The sequence below is a fragment of the Nerophis lumbriciformis genome, linkage group LG19 (assembly GCF_033978685.3).
Source record: "Nerophis lumbriciformis linkage group LG19, RoL_Nlum_v2.1, whole genome shotgun sequence".
Taxonomy (NCBI): domain Eukaryota; kingdom Metazoa; phylum Chordata; class Actinopteri; order Syngnathiformes; family Syngnathidae; genus Nerophis; species Nerophis lumbriciformis.
The window spans coordinates 9,316,177-9,343,814 of record NC_084566.2 but is presented as its reverse complement, the minus strand read 5'-3'; the positions used below and the strand labels follow the sequence as shown (position 1 = coordinate 9,343,814).

Sequence of the window (27,638 nt, the reverse complement as noted above, 5' to 3'; positions counted from 1 at the left end):
CACAAAATTAGTTTTAGTTAGTTTAGTTGTTTGTTTTATGCGTGTTTTTCTTAAAAAAAAGAAAGTAGTCTGTGCTGTCATCTGTGCAGTTGCAGTGCAGTGTGGTGTGCACAACAGTGTGGGTTATTCACAGTACTGCTATGCAGACTGGCTGGAGCCACGCTCTCACTTGAGTCTATATTCGCCCTGACTGGAGCATTCTCGCAGAAAGAAACAAAAGAAAGCAAGTAAGAAGTAACAAGTTGGGATAAGGGGGAGCAGAGGGTGTGTGTGTGTGTGTGTGTGTAATCACAGATGTTCCACAGCCTTGTGTACAAACGTGACTTATTCAGGATGCTGCAGTGCAGACCGAGTGGAGCCACACAAAACCTGCTGCTAAAGTTTAGGCAGTGTTCATGATGACATGATAATATAAAACATAATATCGGGTTTCATTTCTCCTAGCTGAAGGCCTGATGTCATTTGTATCGCGTGACCTTTAAAGAGGTTGTTTGCAACTTGCTCAAAAAGTTACATAAAAAAAACCGAGAACACCACCAGCTGTCTTATGTTATCATTAGGGGATTTTAACAGAACTTACATTTTTTTTTAAATGTATATATTTTCCAGAGTTACTAATTAGATCGAATAAAAATGTGTTTGGCTTGTACATCTACAGAAGCGGTCCAAGCAAAAGCAAGTAACAATTTTAAGTTGTTATGATAGAACGTTCAATGTTAGCTAAGATTAGCTAGCTAAATCACCATCATTGCTAACAACACACAAAGCTAATATGTGTGTAGTTTGAGTCATTACATGCTAAAAGCCGAATGAGGGCGGTATATAACTAGGGGAGCTTCAAAAATTGATTTACATCCGAATCACCATTCTCATTTATTCCGAATCAAAATCAATTCACAATCTTTTTTTTTTAACAAAAAATATTTTAAAAGACGTTTTGTATGCCATCTGCATCTTACTCGTCACGCGTTGAAGATGAGTAGCAGCCGAAATAAGTTTTTGTCATCTGAATCGACTGGTCACCCCAAGAACCGGAATTGAATTGTGTGTTGTTGTAAGATTCACATCCCTAGATATAATTCTTGCGACACATTGGAAAGTTAGCACCCTTTAGGCATCCGCGTAAAGGTTGCAAACAGCCCCTTTAAGTCGTATTTGTCACAGTCAGCAAACACACAATCCACACTGTGTTGGGCTGCTGGGAAACGAAAATCTATTCACATCCGAATCACAATCCTTAGTTCCTACAATTCAGATTTTAATAAAAATTTGAGTTTCATCACAGTAAATGACTCTATTCTGTAAGATTACTGTTCATACTCTCCAGCAGACAATAGGGCTTTTGTAACCTTTTTTTAAGTTTTATTATCATTTGTAATTATACTTTTGTTGAATTGATTCAAATTTGAAACGATTTCCCAAGAATCCAAATCGAATTGAGTTGTTGTCAGACTCACATCCCTCCCGCCTTGTGTTGTGGCGTGTTTGCTGTTTTCGCCGTCCTAATTACGATAGTTGGTTGAAGAAAAATGAAGGACCCTCACCCGCTTACCAACAACTGGATCAATTCCACCAGCAAAGACCCGGTGCTTCTCTCCATGCAAAGTTCTCACAAGAAGTTCAAGAGAAAGTCTCGTGAACCTAAAAAACTTTTCAGTAGCTGCGAACCTGACAGCATGAAAAGTTACGCGGTGGACACGACAGAAAGCGACTCACTGGAGGACTGTAGTGTCCGCAGGCTGGCTCCACTCCACAGACACCTCATCGTGTCCCAAGAGAGCACCGGAACCCTTTCAGGTGTCATGGCAGTACCCCCACAGAGCGGGGCTATTGACATGAGGATCGGCAGTGCTGTCACTTCTAAACTGTCTCAGCTACCAACGTCCACCTTCTCCAACCCAGAGATTGTCCACTGGCCTTCAGCCATTTCCCAGCCACTGTCCAACAGATTCAAGCTGGGCGCTCGCTCTAACTTCCCCATGACAACATTAGCCAACCAGCACACCTTCTCCGTGGACCCAGCTGTATCACTGCCGGGCCAATCTACAGCGCCACCTCTTTCTACAAGCTCCCAAGGCCATGAATGCGTCATAGAGCATCAGGAACACACACCTCAGGTAAGCATTTTGGAAGACTCCACTCTCATACTCCATTCTATGCCCAATTGTTTGCAGTTCTGTAAACCAGTGTTTTTCAACCTTTTTTGAGCCAAGGCACATTTTTTGCGTTGAAAAAATCCGGAGGCACGCCACCAGCAGAAATCATTAAAGATTAAACTCAATTGACAGTAAAAAGTCGTTGCCGCAATTGTTGGATATGACTTTAAACCATAACTAAGCATGCATCAATATAGCTCTTGTCTCAAAGTACACTGCAAAAACTGAAATCTAAGTAAGATTAAATATCTCAAATAAGGGTGATATTTGCTTATTTTCTGTCTGATAAGATAATTATTCTCACTAAGCAGATTTTATGTTGGTGTTTTACTTGTTTTAAGTGTTTTGGTCCTAAATGATCTCAGTAAGATATTACAGCTTGTATGACCTATATTGAGTAAAACATGCTTGAAACTAGAATATCAACTGTTGCAAAGCTGTGTCATCAACACTCACAAGTATAAAACTACTTTTTTAAAGTAACAATTTCTTATTTCAAGCATGAAAAAAAATTCATGACTTTGACACAATTGTGTCTCATAATTAAAACAGATGACAGCCAAATTGACTTTGCTGTTTTATTTTCAATGAAACAATAGAAAACACGTACTCATATAGTAGTACAGTTGTTATTAGTGAGAATACACTTATTTTAAGGTATTTTTGGGTTCATTGAGGTTAGCTAATTTTACTTCTTTTGGAAAGTCTTGACAAGCCGAATTTTCTTGTTCAATTGGCAGATAAATTTGCTTAGTTCAAATAAAATACCCCTAATTTTTGAATTTTTTTTCCTTGTTTTTGAACACTGACTTTTTGCAGTGAATTTGTACTGTCACCACCTGTCACATCACGCCCTGAGTTATTTTGACTTTTTTGCTGTTTTCCTGTGTGTAGTGTTTTAGTTCTTGTCTTGCGCTCCTATTTTGGTGGCTTTTTCTCTTTTGTTTTGTATTTTCCTGTAGCAGTTTCATGTCTTCCTTTGAGCGATATTTCCCGCATCTACTGTGTTTCTATCCTTCTTTGTGGGGACATTGTCGATTGTCGTGTCATGTTCGGATGTACATTGTGGACGCCATCTTTGCTCCACAGTAAGTCTTTGCTGTCGTCCAGCATTCTGTTTTTGTTTACTTTGTAGCCAGTTCAGTTTTAGTTTCGGTCTGCATAGCCTTCGCTAAGCTTCAATGCCTTTTCTTAGGGGCACTCACCTTTTGTTTTTTTTTTTGTTTAAGCTTTAGACACCTTTTTACCTGCACGCTGTCTCCCGCTGTTTCCGACATCTACAAAGCAATTAGCTACCGGCTGCCACCTACTGATATGGAAGAGTATTACACGGTTACTCTGCCGAGCTCTAGACAGCACAGATACTCAACAACAACACATCATTTGCAGACTATAATTACTGGTTTGCAAAAAATATTTTTTTACTCCAAATAGGTGAAATTAGATCATCTCCGCGGCACAGTGGTTGAAAAACACTGCTGTAAACGATGCACACAGAAACCTGAGTTGAAGCAGTCTTAGGTTTGTGACTTTGCTGATGTGATGTCATCTTCTGGTAGGAGTCTTTGACGGAGCAAGTTGGAATGACGCCGGACGGAGCTCCTCGTTTTCCGGAAGTCAAAGCCATCCAGCAGACCAGGAGGCTCCTAGCTAACGCCCGTGAGAGAACACGCGTCCACACCATCAGTGCTGCGTTTGAGGCCCTCAGGAAACAGGTCAGAGACACATTGGTAATAGCAAACATTCATACCTTCGGTCGCTGGATGGACCTTTTCAGTCCTTCCAGCTTTTTTTGTGATTGTCGCGATCGTAAATGTCGGATTTTACGGCAGCATTTTAAAAAAGTTGCAGTAAAATTTGCAATGTTTTAAGGCTTGTTTCATTCAATAGCATTCCATCTGCTTGTGATTTTACGAATTTGTAATTAGTGTTTTACATGTATTTTATAACCTTGACCACGAAGAGCACACGATTTTAACAAATCTAACAAAATCTGCTTTATTTGCAACTTAGACTAAACGCTTTGGAACATTGACAGTAATTTATCAGCCATGATCTCGCGGGCCTTTTTTGAGATGCCTAAATTTGCAGAAGTTCTTCACAAAAATTGCAATATAAAGTGCAGGGTTTTTTTTAGGTGTTTGTTGCAATATAATCGCTGGAGAAAGTGAAAGTTACAATAAATTGTTGTGATTTTGCCTTTGGACCCATAATGGGGACATTTGCTGAAGAAAAAGTCATTAATGAAAACATTTAAACAGAAAGACAGAGAGAATCTATATGGCACACAAACATTTGCAAAATAGGATTCAAATTAGCCACAACAAAGTGCATGTGTGTACTAAACCATACCTTTGTCTTCACAAGAAAAAAATACAAACTTTTACAATTAAAAATCATATATGCTGAAGAAGAGTAAACCATACAAATAATCTTAAAGGACATTACTATTGAAATGCCACTTTGTATACTAGCTCTGCACTGACTACTCTAAAGTATATCCAAGCTTCATTTCTGGTATTCTCCTTTGAAAAAGATGTACTTTAGTAAAAATGGTTAAAGGGTGTACTCACTTTTGTGAGTTACTGTATACGTACATATGCCTAACAAAGTTATTTTCAAATTATTATTTTTTCATAAAGTGTAAATTTAGATTTAGTGTATTTATTACATATCTGAAAGAACAATGTGCTTCATCTGCTAGCATGTTTATTGTTTACACAATTTACAATTTGTCGTGCTCATGCCTGCATGCTTTACGGTTGAAAGTCGATCGGAAACTTTTGTTTACTGTATGTTCTCACACATTGCATTTAATTTATCCTCACTTTCGGTGAGAACATTGAGTAACTGTTGAGACCGATCCAAAATGATAATTTTTGTTTGTATATGAGTAGGGATGTAACGGTATAAACATCTTCCAGTACTATATTATCACGGTATTAAGGCCACGGTACGATATTGTGGTTAAACTGTTATAGTGTGTAAAATGAAGTGGCAGGAATGTGTAGGATAAACACGCTTACTATAATTGAACACAAACATAATGCTAAAATGTTCTAATCATATTAATTGCAACAAACATGTATTTTTAAGTGCAAATAATTGTGCAAGAACATCTAGGCAAATATAAAACAAACTTACAGTTGATGTCTTTGAAGTAACAATGTAAATATCCAGTGTAAAACATTAATGTTCACTTTAGCGTCTTTCAACTTTTACTTTCTGAGAAGCAGTGTTCTTTGCCAGTAGAAATGTTTGGAAAATGCTCTTTCTCAGAAAAGTGAATTAACAATTTAACTTTGAATAATGTAAATACCTCAAAAACATATGTATGGCTTCGCTGGCTTAACATATGTTTTCTGAGACGGTGACTTGTCCAGGGTGGACGCTGCCTTCCACCAGAGTGCAGCTGGATATTTACATATATTACCACATGAACACACACAAAAGTAGCAAAAATTGGTACTTTTTTAGTTCAAATGTGAAAGTTTTAACGTCTTCAGCTGGAAAAGCAATGAGCTGATGAAGTGTACGTTTTGTTCATCGTTCAAGAATAATTTTTTGTCATTAGGCAAGGCAAGGCAGCTTTATTTATATAGCTCTTTTCATACACAAGGCAGACTCAAAGTGCTTCTAAGACAACAAAGTGAAATGAAAGAAAATAAAAGCAAAATTAAAATGCAGACAATAAAAATAAAAACAGTGCGGACGTTAAAAGTTAAAAGATTAAAAGCTAAGGTGAACATAAAAGTTTTCAGTCTAGTTTTAAAAGTAGTCAGAGTTGGGGAAAGTCTGACATCTTCAGGAAGTTTATTCCAGCTATTTGTTGCATAATGACTGAATGACTTTCCTTTGATTTGAGTTTACTCTGGGAACCGCGAACAGATTGGTCTCAGAAGATCTTAGTGATCTAGAGGGCTTATATAGTGGGAGCATATCGGTGATATACTTCGGCCCTAGACCATGTAGTGATTTATATGTGAGCAGGAGGATTTTTAAATCAATTCTCTGATGTACAGGGAGCCAATGTAAGGATTTAAGAATTGGTGTAATGTGCTCACATTTTTTGGTCTTTGTTAGAACTCTAGCAGCAGCGTTCTGAACAAGCTGTAGCTGCCTGACAGTTTTTCTGGGAAGACCTGCAAGGAGACCATTACAATAGTCTAGCCTACTGGTAATAAAGGCATGTACAAGTTTTTCTAAGTCTTGAGCTGACATGAGCCCTCTAAGTCTTGTTACATTTTTGAGGTGATAGTTTTGTGACTGATTTGATGTGACTGTCGAAATGTAAATCAGAATCTAAAACATACATTAGGATTTTTCTATGCAATACAACAGAACGTCTCTCTTGTATCTGAATAATATGTGATCAAAATGCTTGAAGTTTGAGCTAAAAGTCAATACATGTTGCAAAATTCAGGCTATTTTTTAGCTACCGTTTTTTTCGGACCACAGGGCACACCAGATTATAAGGTGCTTTAAAAGAGTCGTATTATACTTTTTCTACATTTAAAACCCTTCCTTGTGGTCTACATAACATGTAACGGTGGTTCTTTGGTCAAAACGTAGCATAGATTATGTTTTACAGATCATCTTCAAGACGCTTTCTGACCTTCTCTTCAGGATGTGCCATTTTGTGGGCTGGTCTTATTTACGTGGCTCCACTTTGACAGTGTCTTCTCCCCGTCATCTTTGTTTTACCGGTAGTTTTTAGCGCTCCCATATCGAGTTTACTGACAGATACAAGTTAAAACTATACGCTACTTTGTATTAGAAATGGCAACAGGGGATGATGAATGCCCTACAACAGGAGGATGGAGGAAAAATAAGGAGCTTTAGGACTACGGTGTTGGCGTAGACTACAAGGGCGGACACGCGCAAGTTTATGCAGACTTATGCAGATCCCAAATACACATCAGCAGGAACCAATAGGTAAGAAAAGTTAGTTTTAAATAATAGGTTGAAACTAGAGATGTCCGGTAATATCGGCAGGCCGATAAATGCGTTAAAATGTAATATCGGAAATTATCGGTATCGTTTTTTTTATTATCGGTATCGTTTTTTTGTTGTTGTTTTTTGTTGGGTTTTTTTTTTATTAAATCAACATAAAAACACAAGATACACTTACAATTAGTGCACCAACCCAAAAAACTTTCCTCCCCCATTTACACTCATTCACACTCATTCACACAAAAGGGTTGTTTCTTTCTGTTATTAATATTCTGGTTCCTACATTATATGTCAATATATATCAATACAGTCTGCAAGGGATACAGTCCGTAAGCACACATGATTGTGCGTGCTGCTGGTCCACTAATAGTACTAACCTTTAACAGTTAATTTTACTAATTTTCATTAATTACTAGTTTCAATGTAACTGTTTTGATATTGTTTTACTTTCTTTTTTATTCAAGAAAATGTTTTTAATTTATTTATCTTTTTATTTTATACATTTTTTTTAAAAGTACCTTATCTTCACCATACCTGGTTGTCCAAATTAGGCATAATAATGTGTTAATTCCACGACTGTATATATCGGTTGATATCGGTATAGGCAATTAAAGAGTTGGACAATATCGGAATATCGGATATCGGCAAAAAAACATTATCGGACATCCCTAGTTGAAACTAAACGCCAGATAATAGGTCTCCTAATAGGTGACATTTTAGCATGTTTGACAACGATAGCCGTAATGCGCCGACTATCCATCAAGCGGTGCGGCTTCATAGCTTACCAAAGCCGTACTAAAACATTTTGACAGATCTTTGAGCACCGTGTGTAATGTTCTATATTCTCAATGGAACATCAAAGTTTTGATCTTGCTTGCTTGAGTCATTTACTGAGCAGGCGTTTACCTGCAGTCCCCATGTATCTCTTATGTGTGACACACTTACTATTACACCATGTACCAAACAAAATATCTTCGAGGTCGGTGAACACAACCAGAATTAATGCGTACATCAGGCACACCGGGTAATAAGACGCACTCTCGATGTTTGACAAAAAGAAAGGATTTTAAGCACGCCTTGTAGTCCATAAAATACGGTATTTTTGTTACTTCGCTTCCCAGGAACAATGCATTCTTGGGTATGCAACACGTTTTACCTATTTTTTTTTTCACTAATTGACCACACTTTGTTGATTCATGTGACGTTTCTGAATGTAACTTGTGACCAAAACACATAAACCATTTCTGTCTTCTAGGTGCCTTGCTATTCCTATGGGCAGAAGCTATCCAAGTTAGCCATCTTACGGATAGCTTGCAACTACATCCTGTCGCTGGCTCAGTTGGCTGAGCTGGACTACAGTTCAGACCACAACAGTCAAAGCTTCTCTCAGTGTGTGGAACAATGCACTCGGACCCTGCAGGCTGAGGGCAGAAGCAAGAAGAGGAAGGTAAGGAGGGTTCAGTCATACGCACTATAGTCTTCTTTAGTGTCACATATGTTGTGAAAACCGAACACATTCTCAACCTCTATTTTCGATTTTAGCTTCTCCATAAATGTGTCTTTGAGAGTAAAAAAATCTCTTTGAAAGTTTGTGTTGATATTGCTCTGGTGATACAGAGACTACATAGCAAATGTACAAAAGTCTTTGGAATTTCCAATGTTGAACACAGTCCATTTTGGGACGCTGATTAAGATTTTGAAACATATTTCCAATAGGAAATATCAAGTAATATCAACATCAAGAAAATCATCAATAACTGTATGGGCAACATTTTCATTGTTAAGTGTAAAAATTAGTTCACCAATTTAAAACATTCAAACGAGTGTCAACAGTCGTTGTCAGAACAAACAAAGAGATGGGAAGGAAAGATCATTAGCATTCCTAAAGATCCCAAAAGACGACACAAGTGCATTAAAGACAAAAAACATTCTAGAAGCTAGCAGGAGGGGTGCAACGATTCGTCGAAAATTTGTGCTTTGAAGTAAAAGAAAGCATCAGTGATCATTTGGATGTTCAAACTACGGTACGAGCAGCTGTCAAGTTATCAATTACTTGAGATGTTTAAAATGCTACAATCCCTGGCATCAGTGGTCACATCAACAACTGTTAGCTAGCAATAGCTTTTGGAAAACATGAAGTCATAAAATTTGTAAAAAAAAATAATAATAATAATTACAAAAAAAAAAAAAAAAAAAAAAATATATATATATATATATATACACATCAGCTGACTCGTAGAAGTCATTTAGAAACTGTTCAACTCTTTATTATTTGGCTCTTAATTATTTGGATTAAGAAATGAGCTCCATAGATTTTTTTGCATCACTTTGTTTTGTTGGGAACGGTTGAATGTTTGTGAGGAGGTGCTCGATTTCCCTAGGAAAAAAACGTTCTTCTCCTTACGAGGACAGCATTTCACTTACATCACGTCAATTTTCCACAACGTTTTGTTTTTAATACCGGGTAGTAGAATCCATTTGTATTGGCTAATAAGTCACTTAAGGAGGGTGACGTAGGAGTGACCCTATCTGAGGAGAGCTGGACAGAGATTTTAAGGAGAGTTCATAAGTATTCTATTTGTGTTAGACACAGCCTTATTCAATGCAAGCTAATACATCGTGCTTATTACACCAGGGTCCGGCTGGTAAAGATGTATGATGAAATATCGGTATTATGTTTGAATTGATTACGTGGACCCCGACTTAAACAAGTTGAAAAACTTATTCGGGTGTTACCATTTAGTGGTCAATTGTACGGAATATGTACTGAACTGTGCAATCCACTAATAAAAGTTTCAATCAATCAATCAATCAATGTGACTAACATTTTTAATACTTTGTCTTTGGTAATCCTCTAAGCGGACTATTTGGGGGAGTACTTCTTAGTAAATTCAAAAAGACTTTGGTAGCATTTACTACATTTTTGGCTAGAAGACTCATTGTGCTAAATTGGAAGGCAGCAGCGCCTCCATGCCACACACGCTGAACTGAAGATGTTCTGTATTTTATTAAACTGGAGAAAATAAGGCTGATATTGAACGGTTGTTCTGTGAAGTTTCAGAAAGTTTGGGGTGGTTTCCTAAAATATGTGAAAGAGACTGATCTCAAGTTTAACCCCGATTGATAAATGAAAATTAAAAGGTAGATCATTGATGAGCCTTTTGTCTGCTTTTGTGTATTACTGCACCGTGTTGCGGACATTCAGGAGCACAGTTGTCAGTGGCTTCATGTCAATATTTGCCTGTACTTAATTGACTGATGCATGTTTTTTTTCCAAGTTAATTATTGTTATTTTATATGTAATTTTTGTAGGTTATTTGTTTGGGGGATAAAAAAAATGACGTGTTTAATTGTATTTCTGGATGGTATATATGAAAAATCCAATACACAAATGTTTGAAAAAAATAAAGATAAAAATTCTTAAAAATCGACTAAAAAAATAATCATGCACAACACGGCTAACAAAAACATGTAGCATGTAACATTTATTAGTAGCCAGCGAGAAGATATATTTTTGACGTGACGGATTGTAAACAGAGGTCACAAGACAGGAAGTATATAACCCGAGGGGGAGTGGCTACAGGATAGAGTTGCCAAGTGGAATATGTTTCTTTGCATGCATGTTATAGAATTATATGATTATAGAATTTTACATTACATTTGCAATGATAGTAATGTTAGTAAATTATCTACTAATGAAGCTGCAAACTCTATGGTACATTAGATGGGGCATGTGTCTAAAAGACAGCCAAAGAGGTTGGTGAATGAGAATTAGTCTAAAAGTAAAACATTGTGTGGAAATTGCAAGAAATGTAGTCTCGATTTTCTTAATTTTCTTTAGGGGTTTGCATGGCAGCACTTTGTGCTGATATAAATGTTCTTTTTTTCTCAACGAGTGCTCACTTTCCTGAACATATAAAGGTGGCTCTTTTGTCAAAATGTTGCATGGAATATGTTTTAAAGATCATCTTTAAGGCACCTTCTGACCTCCACTTCGACAGCCATCTTCTCCCCGTCATCTTTGTTGTACTTTTTAGCGCTTCCATATGGAGTCTAGTGACAGATATAAGTTAGAACTATATGCTACTTTGTATTAGAAATGGCAACAGGAGAGGGAGGATGCATGTGCATGTACGAGCCAGTCTGCCCCACAACAAGAGGATATAGGAAAAAGAAGAAACGTATTGGCTACAACGTCGGACCACAATGGCGGACTCATGCAAAGTTCTTTGGGTGAATCTCTATCATATATGGACATATCTGCTGACATGTTGGGAAAATCATCACAAAATGGGGGCAAGTTCCAAACGACTCGTTTAGAGGAAGTATGAAAGAAGGCTAGATTGTAGAGATGTCCGATAATGGCTTTTTTGCCGATATCCGATATTCCGATATTGTCCAACTCTTAATTGCCGATTCCGATATCAACCGATACCGATATATACAGTCGTGGAATTAACACATTATTATGCCTAATTTTGTTGCATTGTTTTGATACATTAAACAATGTAACAAGGTTTTCCAAAATAAATCCACTCAAGTTATGGGAAAAAAATGCCAACATGGCACTGCCGTATTTATTATTGAAGTCACAAAGTGCATTATTTTTTTTAACGTGCCTCAAGACAGCAGCTTGGAATTTGGGACATGCTCTCCCTGAGAGAGCATGAGGAGGTTGAGGTGGGCGGGGTTGGGGTGGGGGCGGGGAGTAGGGAGTAGCGGGGGGTGTATATTGTAGCGTCCCGGAAGAGTTAGTGCTGCAAGGGGTTCTGGGTATTTGTTCTGTTGTGTTTATGTTGTGTTACGATGCGGATGTTCTCCCGAAATGTGTTTGTCATTCTTGTTTGGTGTGGGTTCACAGTGTGGCGCATATTTGTAACAGTCTTAAAGTTGTTTATACGGCCACCCTCAGTGTGACCTGTATGGCTATTGACCAAGTATGCCTTGCATTCACTTGTGTGTGTGAAAGGCCATAGATATTATGTGACTGGGCCGGCACGCAAAGGCAGTGCCTTGAAGGTTTATTTGGCGCTCTGTATTTCTCCCCACGTCCATGTACACGGCAGCGTTTTAAAAAGTCATACATTTTACTTTTTGAAACCGATACCGATAACTTTGAAACCGATACCGATAATTTCCGATATTACATTTTAAAGCATTTATCGGCCGATAATATCGGCAGCCCGATATTATCGGACATCTCTACTAGATTGTTTCATAAATATCTCTGCCATGCCTCCGTGGTTCGATTTTACAATTTTGTGACTTATGCCGATCCCAAATAAACAAAAACAGGTACCAATAGGTAAGAAACTGTCGTTATCTGGCAGTACTGTTGCCACCCGTCTGCTTTTTCTTGTAGTGCTTGGTCTTTGGGTCACCAGGCGGAGCCACTTTTGTGCACACCTGATATCCATTCTCTCCTGACTACTTAAAATGCCGTGTAGTGTTCACTGTTTCCTCTCCACACCTTTTGTGTGCGTTTTCAGTTTCTCCACACCTTTTTTTGTGTTTCCTTAGTTATTTATCTTCACTCCTTTTTAGAGTGTGCTTTTTGTTATTATTCCCATAATTTTTTTATCTGCGTTGGCGAAAGTCGACCGTGACAGAAACGTTGGTTTTGCATTCGAGGTCCCCTTTAAAGCGGATACATGTCGTACATCTTGAGGATGTCGGAAACCTTTGTTAAGATAGTGAGCTTGTTACCTGTTACTGTGTGGAAAAATATAATTCTAGCTTAACTTGACCAAAGTACAAAAAAAGACCAACATCGTGTGCTTATTGGAGGACATTTAGATGTTAACTGTCTTTCCAGCTTTGCACAAGTAAACACACTGCAGGACTGCTTATATCTGATATTATATCACACATTTCATTTTATATCAATATCTCCACCTCTAATTTTATTTTTGTCATTTATGTAGTCCAAAGAAAATCAGTGGTACAAATTTACGGCTTTCTTTAAATGGATAAAAGTTTGATAGTTAATATTTTTTGTAGCAGTCAAATGAGCAGCACAGTAACAGTATTAATACATATTTATGAAGAAAGTGTTCATCTTTATTGTTAGTTAGCTAATGATATATATCAAGCTAAATTTAAAAACCGGTGGCTAAGTTAGAATTACTTAATGTGTGTACGCTTCACAATCCGATTAGTCAACTAATTGTTAAGATAGTTGATGACTAGTCGACTATCGAAATAGTCGTTAGTTGCAGCCATAATTCAAAAGTACTATATTTTCCTGAGAATGTTGGTTGAATTGTACAGGAAGAAACAGAGCTTATTGAGTCCTACCCTTTTTCTACTTCATAGCAATTAGAGTACTAACACATATGTTCACTTCCTGTTCTTCATTTTTACATCATTTACATCATTTCATTCTGAATACAACCGTTCTTTCCATAAATAGTTTAGTCAGTTATCATTCACATAATAAGATGAATATCTTATTTTCAATAAGTTCACGACGTTTGTCATAATTCTTCGTTGTACTTTGTAAACACTTGTAGTTTGTACAGTTTTTTAAAGTGGATCATATTAGTACACTAATTCGCTTCTTTACTTAATCCATTCCATAATTTAAGTCCACATGCCTATATGCTAAAAGTTCTAAGTCAGTGGTTCTTAACCTTGTTGGAGGTACCGAACCCCACGAGTTTCATATGCACATTCACCGAACCCTTCTTTAGTGTAAAATAAAATGTTGTTTTTTTTCAAATTCAAGACTAAGTTATATGTTTTTGGTAACACTTTAGTATGGGGAACATATTCTAAGTAACAAAGACTTAATTTACCGTTTTTTGGACACTAGGGGAACATATTCTAAGTAACAAAGACTTAATTTAGAGTTATTTGGTTAGGGTTAGAGGGTTAGGGTTATAATAAGGCCATGCCGAATAAGGCATTAATAAGTACTTAATAATGACTAGTTAAGAGCCAATATGTTACTAATTTGCATGTTAATAAGCAACTAATTAATGGTGAATATGTTCCCCATACTAAAGTGTTACCATGTTTTATTACTGGTGCACAAAATGAACCGTGCATGAACATCACCTTGTTCAAAGAACAAAACCAACACAGTGCATAAACTCACAACAAATTACACACCTGCAAATCAGTGTGACTTCTGCTGTTGTCGTATCCGTAATATGCCGATAGGGAGAAGTTTTTATTCACACGATGAGTCGGGTGTGTCTTGACCTCCGCCGAACCCCTGAGCCCGACTCACCAAACCCCTAGGGTTCGATCGAACCTAGATTAAGAACCACTGTTCTAAGTGTTGTACGTGCATACACATGTTTTAAGTTACGGTACATTTTTCTCTAAGGTTAAAATTCTCCTATTTTGTTGAGAAGAGTTGTTGTACATTCTTGGGTAGCAGGTTAAATTTTGCTTTGTGAATCATTTTAGCTGTTTGCAAAAGCACCACATCATTGAATTTCAGTATGTTTGATTCAATAAATAAAGGGTTTGTGTGTTCTCTATATCCAACACTATGTATTATTCTAATTGATATTTTTTGTAACACGGTTAATGAATGAAGTGTACTTTTGTAATTATTTCCCCATATTTCTACACAATACCTCAGATATGATAACACTAGCGAGCAGTAGAGAGTATGGAGTGATTGTAATGTAGAACATATTTTGCTTTATTCATTATAAAATTATTTCTTGCCACTTTATGTTGTATATTTTTTTCCAGTTCATTTAATTATCTATTATCACACCCCAAATAATTGATTTAATTTACTCTCTTAATGTCTACTCCGTCTATTTGTATTTGTGTTTGACTTTCTCTTCTACTGTTACCAAATAGCATCATGTTAGTTTTACTGAGATTCAAAGATAGTCTGTTTTTGTCAAACCATCTTTTTAATTTGTTCATTTATTCTGTTATTATTTGTATTAGCTTCTGTGTGTTCTCTCTTGAACAAATCACAGTCGTGTCATCTGAAAATAGTACTAATTTTAAGTCTTTTGTAACTTTACAAATGACAAACGTTACAATCGTTTAAATAAAGGTTGAACAATTTTGGTCCCAGTATTGATTCCTGGGGTACACCACAAGATGTGTTTAGCGTTCTAGACGTGTGTTCGCCTAGCTTCACGTATTGCTTTCTGTTGGTTAAGTAGCTTCTTATCCAGTGTAAGACCAGCCCTCTTATTTCCATACCAATCTAGTTTGTTGATTAAGATGTCATGATTGTGTCAAATACCTTGTTAGATCCATAAACACTGGTAATCTCTTCTGTTATTTAGATTATTGCCATTGATGTTGAAATGTTGGCTCTGTCACCGTATTGATTCTCTGCGAGTGATCTACTTTTGTTTATAAATTTGTCCAATCTGTTATTAAATCATTTTTCAATGATTTTAGAAAATTGTGGAAGTAAGGAAACAGGTCTGTATTTCATAAATTTATGTTTGTCTCTCGTCTTATAAATCGGTACAACTTTTGCTATGTTCATTTAGTCTGGGAATGTGTCTGTTTGAAATGATGTTACTGATATACGCTAAAGGTTCTGAAATTCCTCCAGTAACTCTTTTTATTGCATTCATATCTATTCTGTGGCAGTCAGATGAGGTCTTAGATTTTCATTTCTTTACAATTTTGATTATTTCCCTTTTTGTCACGTTTTTGAGAAACATGGAATTTGGGTTTTTATATATTATGTCAACTGACCGTTTTTTCAAATGATTTGCTCTAGATTGGTTCCAATATTTACGAAGTCGTTATTAAAGCATTGTACTACTTTGTTTCATATTGTCATTTTTGTATGTCCGTCTGAAAAGTATTGGCACCATTTTTTATATTGCTATTATTTAGGATGCCCCAAGTTTTTTTCATGTTGTTTTCGTTATTGTGTAATACATGACTGTAAAATTGTTTTCTATTAGGATGTTTGTTGATGTGGTTGTTGTCTTGACTACAATGACAATGCAGATATCATACAGTACATGTCAAATTTCATATGTGTCGAATGTCATACCTTTTCAAATTCCAGCATAATAATTGTCGCACAGTTTAAATATAGATATTTTTTTCATGTTCATAGTAGGCAGGGGCCCTAAGCAGAATTTTATTTTGAGACTCCCAACCCCTTACCCATTACAAAATGTTTTTCCTTTTTTCATGTGAAATAAATGTTATACTTTGTTTTGGTGTGTACTAAAACAAATAAATGGAATAGAAATAGTTTGTACAAGTTCAGGGGAAATAATAAATGACATTCCTATCAGTGACAGTGCAGGAAGGGGCTGAGAATACATTTGCAATAACATTTCAAATGAAGTGCCCTGTCATTCATTCATTGACAGAGTTGCACTTCTTTGCGCAAAATGAGGCCCCCATGGATGGTAGGGCCCTACGCACAGCGCGTGATCTGCGTATAAGGAGGAGCCGCCCTGATAATAAGCAAAGTACATGCATACAACGCTACTGTAACAACAATAACATTGATATTGAATTGATTTTGGTTGATCTACAATGCTGCAGTATTGGAATCAGTAGGGATGAATACCGAATTCGGTACTTTTTCGGATACCGATTCACGTAAAATCAGATATTTTAATACTTTTGCTGTACTCAAGCACTCTGAGCGGACTCAGTCAGATTGCCTCAAGGTAATGTTACAATTGTTCTTACTAACACAGCAAGAAGAAGGTGCTGAAAAGTACAATAAGAATCCTTTTGTTTCAAAATGTGTTAGTTTAACGCTAATTTACATTGCATTTTTTTATAGACATGCTACCGATTAGCATTAGCTATTTCATATGGCTATTTCAACACCTCCAAATTTGGTAATATCAAACAGCTGGGGTATAATAAATAAAATACTTACAGTATTCACATTTTGATGGACTCAGCAAAAGACAAGAGTGGCACGTTCAACTTTATGGCAAAGATTACTTCCTGACTACTCATAGTCTATACCCGTGGTTCTTAACCTGGGTTCGATCGAACCCTAAGGGTTCGGTGAGTTGGCCTCAGGGGTTCGGCGGAGCCTTCGCCGCGGAGGTCAAGTCACACCCGACTCATCGTGTAAATAAAAACTTCTCCCTATCGCCGTATTATGGATACCCCTAAACAATGTTCCCTCTAATTTTCCATCTGATTTGCAGGTGTGTAATTTGTTGTGAGTTAATGCACTGTGATGGTTTTGTTCTTTGAACAAGATGATGTTCATGGACGGTTCATTTTGTGCACCAGTAAAAAAAAAACATATAACCTTGTCTTGAATTTGAGAAAAAAAAACATTTTATTTTTCACTAAAGAAGGGTTCGGTGAATGCGCATATGAAACTGGTGGGGTTCGGTACCTCCAACAAGGTTAAGAACCACTGGTCTATACACTACTGCCATCTAATGTCTTGGAATTGCAACTGCATGCAAAGTTTACTATATAATACAGTACAGTACTTGCAAATGAAGTGTAGGACAGCACAACTCAGTGTTGAATGTTGAATGAAAACAATTGAGATTAGAATTAGCATGTTTTAGAACATATGAACACACAAAAGTAAAAAATAAATTGGTACAGTTGACTACCTGTATTGATTTCCAGGTGCCGGGAAATGGTATACCCGTATTGATTCAAACATGGAAAGTATCAGACATGAAAAAGTGGTGTCATGCCATATTTAATAAATAGTGGTACCAATGTATGTGGTTTACTGAAAAAGTTTTATTAATATTATTCATCTTTCAGAAAATAATAAAAAATGTTTACCTCCAAAATATTAATTTGGTAAAAAATAAAAAAAATAAAGTTTATCTCAGAAGAGGCTGCAATTTAATTCTCAATTCCTCTATTATTATTTTGATATTTTTCTTTCTATCTGCATATATAACTGTCCCCCCGCCCCCCACCACCACCACCACCATTATTCCTTCTTCTGCTGTCTTTGCAGCTGCTGCTGTCTAACAAACTGATGACGACTGTCTTTTCCTTCTTCTTTCAAAGTATGAAACAGATGGCTTGGACAGGCAGAGTGGGGGAATGTGTTGGAAAGGCTGCTGGAGAATGTGCCAAGTATGCGTGTGTGTGTGTGTGTGTGTGTGTGTGTGTGTGTGTGTGTGTGTGTGTGTGTGTGTGTGTGCATGTGTGTGTGTGGGTGTACGTGTGTGTGTGTGCGTGTACGTGTGTTTGTGTGGTTTCAGTTCGCGTGCCTTTTCACTGCCCTCTGCCCTTCATGGCGCCAGCTCCACTTCCCCTCCACTCTAAACATCTGGTGTCTGGGACTTTGAGAACACACACACACACACACACACACACACACACACACACACGCGCACACACACATACACACACACACACACACACACACACACACACACACGCACGCACGTACACACACGTGCACGAAGAGAGACAGTCTGCTCGAAGGGAAAAAGCCCTCGAAAGAGTTTCCATCTAAAGGAGTAATGTGTTTAATGTGAAGTTTTTAAAGCTACAGTCTTTAGTAATGATTTTGGTAATAACACTGCAAGTGGTTTGCTAATATCTGACGTCAGCGATTACCTACCAGTTTTCACACTCTATGAAGGAAACTACAGGAAGAGGTTGACAAAAAAACATTTCAAAGCCTTTGCACCGAGAAAAATGATCTGAGGAAACAAGGTTGGGACAATGTGCACAGTGAAGATGATGTAAATGAAGCATATGATCATTTCTTTAATACCTTCTCGATGCTGCGTGACAACATTGTCCATGGAAACTATTTAGTAAGAAACATAAGAAGAACCGTAGATGACAAAAGGGCTGAAAAATACATTATAGAACATTTATAGCACAAAGATCTATGGATTCAGAAAATAAGTACAAAAAATATAAGAACAAGCTAACCAGCATACTACGAACACAGTCTGTACGGCATCGTGAAAAAACATTTATTATCGCCTTCTCTGACGAAGTCTCAAGTAAATCAAGCAATGGCTAGTTTTGGTAATGTCGACAACCACTTATGTCAACAACCACTGATGTCGATGTGAGTCTGCCGCTTTGACATAAACGTGTTTGGTTATATTTTTATTGGTTCAAAATAGTGTCTTTTATCTGCTTTAACGCAGTAGTAATAATTAAAAGTTAAAGTTAAAGTCCCAATGATTGTCACACACACACTAGGTGTGGTGAAATGATCCTCTGCATTTGACCCATCACCCTTGATCACCCCCTGGGAGGTGAGGGGAGCAGTGAGCAGCAGCGGTGGCCGCGCTCGGGAATCATTTTGGTTATTTAACCCCCAATCCCAACCCTTGATGCTGAGTGCCAAGCAGGGAGGCAATGGGTCCCATTTTTATAGTCTTTGGTATGACTCGGTTTGAACTCACGACCTTCCAGTCTCAGGGCAGACACTCTTACCACAAGGCCACTGAGCAGGTTAATGCCACTATATTTGACCTGTTATTCCACTTCTTACCCTTATTTGATTGGCTGAGTAGTATCACTTTGATGGCTTAACTCGCACACAATTGGTCGGTGGTTTTCCTGATCGGATCCCAACCAGTACGGCAAAATCTATAACAGTGCAGGCCAAAATATAAGTGCCCCGTGAAAAACCTAAAATTCTTCAGTAATTCTTGACTACTGTATACATCCAGATCCATATAGGAGGCTGCCTGGGTTCAGACTCAGACCGCCTGTTAGTTTGAATTTGATCTAAATCTAATTATTTGGTTTACTGGCAAAGAACTAGGCTCCTGAACAAGTGAAATAAAAAAATAAATGAATAACATGAATACAAACAGAGCTGACAGAACACTAAGTTGCTATTTTCAACAGATTTTCTTAATTTTACAAAGCAGGTGCTAACTTGGGAAAACTGCATTTGTCCAATCACTTCTCATCTAGGACACTTAGGAAAAAATTAAATTAAATTAAAGAAATTAAAACAAATCAGTTGGTATATCAGTTGCATACTTGCCAACCTTGAGACCTCCGATTTCGGGAGGTGGGAAGCGGGTGGGGTGGGGGGGCGTGGTCGGGGGTGGGGCGGGGTCGGGGCGGGGGGGTGGTTGTTGGTGGGGCGTGGTTAAGAGGGGAGGAGTATATTTACAGCTAGAATTCACCAAGTCAAGTATTTCATATATATATATATAAGAAATACTTGACTTTCAGTGAATTCTGGCTATATATATATATATATATATATATGTATATATATATATATATATATATATATATATATATATATATATATATATATATATATATATATATATATATATATATATATATATATAAATAAAATAAATACTTGAATTTCAGTGTTCATTTATTTACACATATACACACACACATAACACTCATCTACTCATTGTTGAGTTAAGGGTTGAATTGTCCATCCTTGTTCTATTCTCTGTCACTATTTTTCTAACCATGCTGAACACCCTCTCTGATGATGCATTGCTGTGTGGCACGCACAAAAGTGCTTTCATCAAATGCACTAGAGTCTGGAATCTTCCATCTCTCCCTAGCATGGCCCAAAACCGGTCAATATTTGCTTCCTGAGGAAATTCTTCACTGCAAAGCACTTGGTAGTCCATTACTTCTTCCCGGAGGCTATCCAGGTCCAATCGAAGCTGCGGCTTGAAACTTACAAGCGTATTTCTTCATCTTACTCGTCGTCAGCGTCGCCACGGCTGTATCTTCCTCGTTCTTCTGCTTCGTCTCCTTGTTGTGTGCGCAGTTGTGCACTGCACTCTCTAAAAGCCGTAGATGTTATTGTCACATATGCATGTACAGTAGATGGCAGTATTGCCCTGTTTAAGAGTGTCACAACATTGCTGTTTACGGCAGACGAACTGCTTTACGGTAGACGAAAACGTGACTGCTGTTGCTGTGTGTTGTTACCGCGCTGGGAGGACGTTAATGAAACTGCCTAACAATAAACCCACATAAGAAACCAAGAACTCGCCCTCGATCATTCTACAGTTATAACGTGATTGAGCAGGCACGCTGTTTATATTGTGGGAAAGCGGACGGGAAAACAGGCTGTCCTCACTCAGGTCTGCATGGAGCTGGAGGGGGCGTGGCCTCCAGCTCCGCCCGAATTTCGGGAGATTTTCGGGAGAAAATTTGTCCCGGCAGGTTTTCGGGAGAGGCGCTAAATTTCGGGAGTCTCCCGGAAAATCCGGGAGGGTTGGCAAGTATGATCAGTTGTTACAATATGAACATTTCATATCACGGTTATTGTGGGCAAAATGATCACATTTATTATTATCCCAGGTATTGTTGAATGTGTACAAAAAAGTTTTAATTAAATGTACATTAATAAAAATCTGCTCAGACAGTAATGTGTTTGTACATAGTTTAGATTTGGGTATGTTGTTTCTTAATGGGGAAAACTACTAATGTCTCTTGTATTAATGTTAGCCATTAGCGCACTAGTTTGCTTCTCCAAGAAATGAGCAGTATCACCAGTGCGTGAGTTTATCAAAGTGCGGTTACCAATCACGGATTTACGATCATTTTCATGTAAAACGGTAATACAAACTGTCAGGAGTTTTACAGGAGGGAAGGGATTCATGTGGCCCCATTCCTGGAAGGTGGGGAATAATTCATTTCACAATGCCGTCTGCTGAAAATAAAGGAAAGCGCCACTCTACATACTATAGCAATTGACGCTGTGGTCAAAGTTGGAATTAGCCATAAATCACATTTTAAGATATTTAACACCAGGGCTGCAAAGTTTCAGAAAATGAGTGACACTTTGGTGGCATGATGCGTTTGAAAAAATGTTGGCCTTTTATAACACAGATTTGGCCTGCTTTAATGTCGATGTATACCTCTAAAGGCCTTAGTGGCCACATGCGTGGACAGCACCTTTTAGCTCTTATTTCCAAAATTGTGTACACTACTGAATTGGGGTCTAATGGCCCTTATGTGGACACTTATACTGCCATCTGGTGGTGTCAGATGCGTATAACATACAATGGAATTTGGAAAAAAAAAAGTGTAAAAATTAAAAATAGCATGTCACTAAACATGAAGTACACGTTTGTTACTTATAGACTAAGTACATCATATAAAAAGATGATTCTTTGTTTTTTATTCTAATTGGGGTGTCCAATAAGCCCAAATAGCAAAGAGAAATAAAAAAAAAAAGCATGTAAACAAACAACTTGGGCCTTAAGAGGTTTTAAGACTGATGTCCTCACCTCAGCAGATCTCCCTGCACTTTGGCCTCCTAATGCTAGTCTTAATTAACCAGAAATTAGAAATGAAGATCATCTCCACAGTTTTCTCTTCTGGCTTTTCTGTCTCATCCTCTGCATCTGTGTTCTTCATTTGTATTTATACTACCGGTACATCTCTGTCCTCACTGTCCTCAATCTCTTCTGATCTCTCTTCATCTTCCAGTGTTGCCAACTCCTCAGTAAGGAACGTAGCTATTATGTGTCATAAAAGGATGAAATGGTATGGTATATTATTTATTTATTTATTATGTATTTGTCCACTGTTCTGTTACAGAGAACAAGGAAATTGGATACAATTGCTAAAGTAAGAAAAGGGGTAGGATTAAATAAGCCCTGGTTCTTCCTACTCCTTTTTCGGACGTGCTGTAATGAAACAACTGGAAATATGTGATGCATTACATCAGGGGTGTCAAACTCAAATAGAGAGTGGGCCAAAATTTAAAACTGAACAAAGCTGCGGGCCAAGGTTGAACAAATTAACATTTTAATAGGGACCCAAACAAGTTTTGCATTGAATATTGAACAAGCAAGGCTTATATAACTTTATAGTGACATGCAAAATCGAGTTTCAAATAATAATAATAATAATTAAAAAATATCAATGGCATATCAAATACAATTTAAATAAAAATTGAATGCCTCTTTTCTATGTGCAGCCTTCTGAGGTAAATATCAACATTAACTTTTTCCACAGGCTAATAAATTTGAAAATAAAATAACAATGAATAAACCAACCATTCAGGACTTTAAACTGCTCAGTTTGCAACACACTGATATAATCTGATGTGCCCAAGCCAGATACCTGCCATCTTTTCTTGGATGCTAGTTCATTAATGTCGGGGCTCAGGCTTTGAGCTGAGGCAACCTTCATTATCGAACAAAGGTGTTCATCAGTCATTATATCTCGTAGTCCACCCGGACCACAGTCTTGGTCCGGGTGGACCAAGACTGACCAAGACTGACCAAGACAGACCAAGACTGACCAAGACAGACCAAGACAGCTCGTAGAGGGCGTGCCTTTAAGGCACGCCCTCTACGAGCTGTCGTCATGTCCGCTTTTCATCCATTCTAACAACGTGCCGGCCCAGTCACAAGATATGTGCGGCTTCTGTACGCACACACACGTGAAAGCAACACATACTTGATCAACAGTGATACAGGTTACACTGAGGGTGGCCGTATAAACAACTTTAACACTGTTAGAAATATGCGCCACACTGTGAATCCACACCAAACAAGAATGACAAACACATTTCGGGAGAACATCCGCACCGTAACACAACATAAACACAACAGAACAAATACCCAGAACACCGAACACCTTGTAGCCCTAACTCTTCCACCCCCGCTACCACCAAACCAAACTACCCCCCAGAGTTTGACACCCATGCATTACATTGTATTGTATGCATGTTCGAAATAAACTGAAACTGAACTGAAAGTTGCAAGAAGTTGATAGATGACATAATTGCCTGTAGAAGAGAGGAATAACGTAGTAGAGGACATAAAAAGTCAGTTAAAAATGCAAGTTATTGTTGGTTTGACCTGAGTGGGGTGGGTGGGTTGGTGGGTGGGTGTTTCAAGGGAAGGGGTGTGAAGAATTCAATGACTTAAAAATGGTACTGATTCGACTTGCACTGTTTTCTGTTTAATTGAAAATGTTAATAAAAAGAGTTAGGGAATAAAACACTTTTTTTTTTAAATGCGAGTTATGTAAATTAATTTTCTTTTGTTGATTCTTAGTTTAGTTATATTTTTCTTTGTTCTACATTGTTAACGGTGAGAGTATCAAATGTATTCAAAAGACTGAATCTATTGACTGGCCATAACATGAACAATAGGTTTGTTCTTATTTGAATCGTAATAGTGATGAAACATTTACATTCATCTCACTCTGTAAAGCAAGGCCGAAACAGCGGCAATTTTGCCCAGAGTAGGTGTGTGTCTCCTCTCTGCTCTGACTGGAATGGAATGGAACTTTATTGTCATTGCACTTAAAAATACAACAAAATGAGTTTTCAGTACAAACTATCTAAGAGTAGACATTCAGTAGCCAGCCATGAATTTACCATGAATTGATTAACGTGGACCCCGACTTAAACAAGTTGAAAAACGTATTCGGGTGTTACCATTTAGTGGTCAATTGTACGGAATATGTACTGCACTGTGCAATCTACTAATAAAAGTCTCAATCAATCAATCAAAAAGCCTGTGAGGAAAGGCTCAGCTGCCGCTTGTACGTTGAGGACATTAGAGTGATAAGGGCTTTCATGTCTCCAAACATCCAAAAAGTGGCTAGATTTGTCGCTAGTCGCTTTGGAGAAAGACATACACTAGATTTAGCGAGAAACTCGCCAAGTTGACAACAATGTGCTGTGTGTGTGAAAGGTAGAAACCCCCAAGACCCGCCTTAGGTTGCTTTTGATTGGTTGACATTGCGTGGACGCAACAATTTATGGATTGGTCTCTGATTGGTTCTTTGTGATTGGCAACACTAAATTGGCTCTAGTGCAGTGGTTCTTAACCTGGGTTCGATCGAACCCTAGGGGTTCGGTGAGTCGGACTCAGGGGTTCGGCGGAGGTCAAAACACACCCGACTCATCGTGTAAATACAAACTTCTCCCTATCGGCGTATTACGGATACGGCAACAGCTGACTGGTTTGCAGGTGTGTAATTTGTTGTGAGTTTATGCACTGTGTTGGTTTTGTTGTTTGAACAAGGTGATGTTCATGCACGGTTCATTTTGTGCACCAGTAATAAAACATGCTAGTATGGGGAACATATTCACCATTAATTAGTTGCTTATTAACATGCAAATTAGTAACTAGTCATTATTAATTACTTATTAATGCCTTATTATACCCCTGACCCTAACCCTAACCAAATAACTCTAAATTAAGTCTTTATTACTTAGAATATGTTCCCCTAGTGTCCAAATAACTCTCAATTAAGTCTTTGTTACTTAGCATATGTTCCCCATACTGAAGTGTTACCAAAAACATATAACTTTTTCTTGAATTTGAAAAAATATATATATATATTGTTCACTAAAGAAGGGTTCGGTGAATGCGCATATGAAACTGGTGGGGTTCGGTACCTCCAACAAGGTTAAGAGCCACTGCTCTAGTGTGTGAATGTTGTCTGTCTATCTGTGTTGGCCCTGCGATGAGGTGGCGACTTGTCCAGGGTGTAACCCGCCTTCCGCCCGATTGCAGCTGGGATAAGCTACAGCACCCCCTGCCACCCCGATAGGGACAAGCGGTAGAAAATGGATGGATGGATGGACGGATGGTTCTTTGTGGCAATCAATCAGTACTCAAACTACGACATGTCGCGAGGAAAAAAAGTATTATTTAAAAAATATATATATTGAGTGGTGAATGGGGAAATATAAGCATGAGAAATGTCAAATGGGACAAAGCGTTAAATTGTGTGACTGTGACACTCAAAGCTTGAGGCTTGGTAGCCCTGTTTAACACTCTACTGACATCTGGCGGCTAAAGTCGATATTGCACCCCCCCAATTCGTCACATTTCAAATTGCAACAAATGGAGCCTACTGTACCACAGATTATTTTTAATACCATTAATCGTTTTATTAAATACTGCATATTTTCCCTATGTTCATGTTTTCTTTATTGAAACAATGTGTGTATTAATGAGTGAGCTTTTTTTTTTTTAAATGCTTTTATTTCAACAGGTTGGAAGGATGCCGGAGGACGAGTAACGTTTTAAGAGGACTGCAAACTGAAGTATATGTTCCTAATACACGCTCTATTGTTATATGAAGGTTGTGGTAACAAACAACATACATTTGTATTCAACAAATGCTATGAATGAAGATATGAACAAAATGACTGAAGTGTTTTAACTAGATATAATATTTTGCTGTCTGTAACTTGTGTTATCTGCTCGCTAGCGATGAGCGGGATGATAACTAATATTCTTTTCTTTTCTGTGGAAAATGAGTTCAAACATAGTTTGCAATGACTAGATTTAAGAGTGCAGTGTGACTAAATTACAAAGAAAATGTTCTCTTTCAACAAAGTACTATGATAAGAACACACCTTTTTACATTCATGTTGTGACATGTATTTTGATTGTTCATGTTGTTTGGCACTTAAGAAGAGCATCCTTGGTTGGTTGCTGACACAAATTCACGAATAAATGTGAACTTTAAAAAAAATATGAGCAAATGTCGGTGTTTTTTAATACAGCGGTTTAGGAGTATTTTCAGTGCAGCTGGCTAACTTGGTGAAGCAGTTGGAGCTTAGCACTGTGAGTCTACGCCAAACTGAAGCAGAATGAGTCCATAACACCAGCCAAAAAATAAAGTAATATCTAAATGGGGGACATTTTTAATGAAAATATGGAAAAGCTGCTGATAGTGTGTTTGATGGAGAAACAGCTAAAAAGACATACTGTAGAAGTCCACTCTTCCATGTAAATACAATACATTACTACTGCAGTTGTTTGCACCACTTTCTATTGTACTGTTTTTATACAATATTTATTATCTAAAAGTTTGTTTTTCTTTTTAAAGGGCGTGTCACATTGTTAAAATTGTGACGTTTTGGGGGGACAAGCGCCAAATATATTTATTTAAATGTATTACAATTGGCAACGCTGATTTGAGATACAAGTGTATTGAGTTTTAAACTCGTAAGGTGAGGGACTACTATTTGAAAAAGGTAAGCAAATAATAAAATGTATATACTTGGCATTTATTTCTGTATTCACTTTTATTCATCCATCCATGCATCCATTTCTACCACTTGTCCCTCTCTGGAGCCTATCTCAGCTGCATTCGGGCGGAAGGCGGTGTACACCCTGGACAAATCGCCACCTCATCGCAGGGCCAACACAGATAGACAGACAACATTCACACTCACATTCACACACTAGGGCCAATTTAGTGTTGCCAATCAACCTATCCCCAGGTGTATGTCTTTGGAGGTTGGAGGAAGCTGGAGTACCCGGAGGGAACCCACTCAGTCACGGGGAAAACATGCAAACTCCACACAGAAAGACACCAGGATCGAACTCCTGTCCCACCGTGCAGTGATTTCTCCAGATTCTCTGAACCTTTTGATGATATTACAGACCATAGATGGTGAAATTCCTAAATTCCTTGCAATAGCTTGTTGAGAAATGTTGTTCTTAAACTGTTGGACAATTTGCTCACGCATTTGTTCACAAAGTGGTGACCCTCGCCCCATCCTTGTTTGTGAATGACTGAGCATTTCATGGAAGATGCTTTTATACCCAATCATGGCACCCACCTGTTCCCAATTAGCCTGTTCACCTGTGGGATGTTCCAACT

General features: G+C 37.8%; 1 protein-coding gene across 2 annotated transcripts; it reads left to right on the top strand.

Annotated features, from left to right (window-relative positions):
• atoh8 (atonal bHLH transcription factor 8) lies at nt 1-26,486 on the top strand. 2 transcript variants are annotated; one of them, XM_061979580.2, is made up of 4 exons: nt 1-2,117; nt 3,716-3,871; nt 8,365-8,556; nt 26,016-26,486. In XM_061979580.2, exons 1-4 carry the CDS (start codon nt 1,530-1,532, stop codon nt 26,040-26,042), a joined length of 963 nt encoding a protein of 320 aa, XP_061835564.1. In that variant the 5' UTR covers nt 1-1,529; the 3' UTR covers nt 26,043-26,486. The 2 variants fall into 2 exon arrangements, with proteins under 2 accessions (XP_061835564.1, XP_061835563.1); XM_061979579.2 differs by having other exon boundaries at nt 3,716-3,886.
• The last annotated feature ends 1,152 nt before the right edge of the window (nt 26,487-27,638 follow it).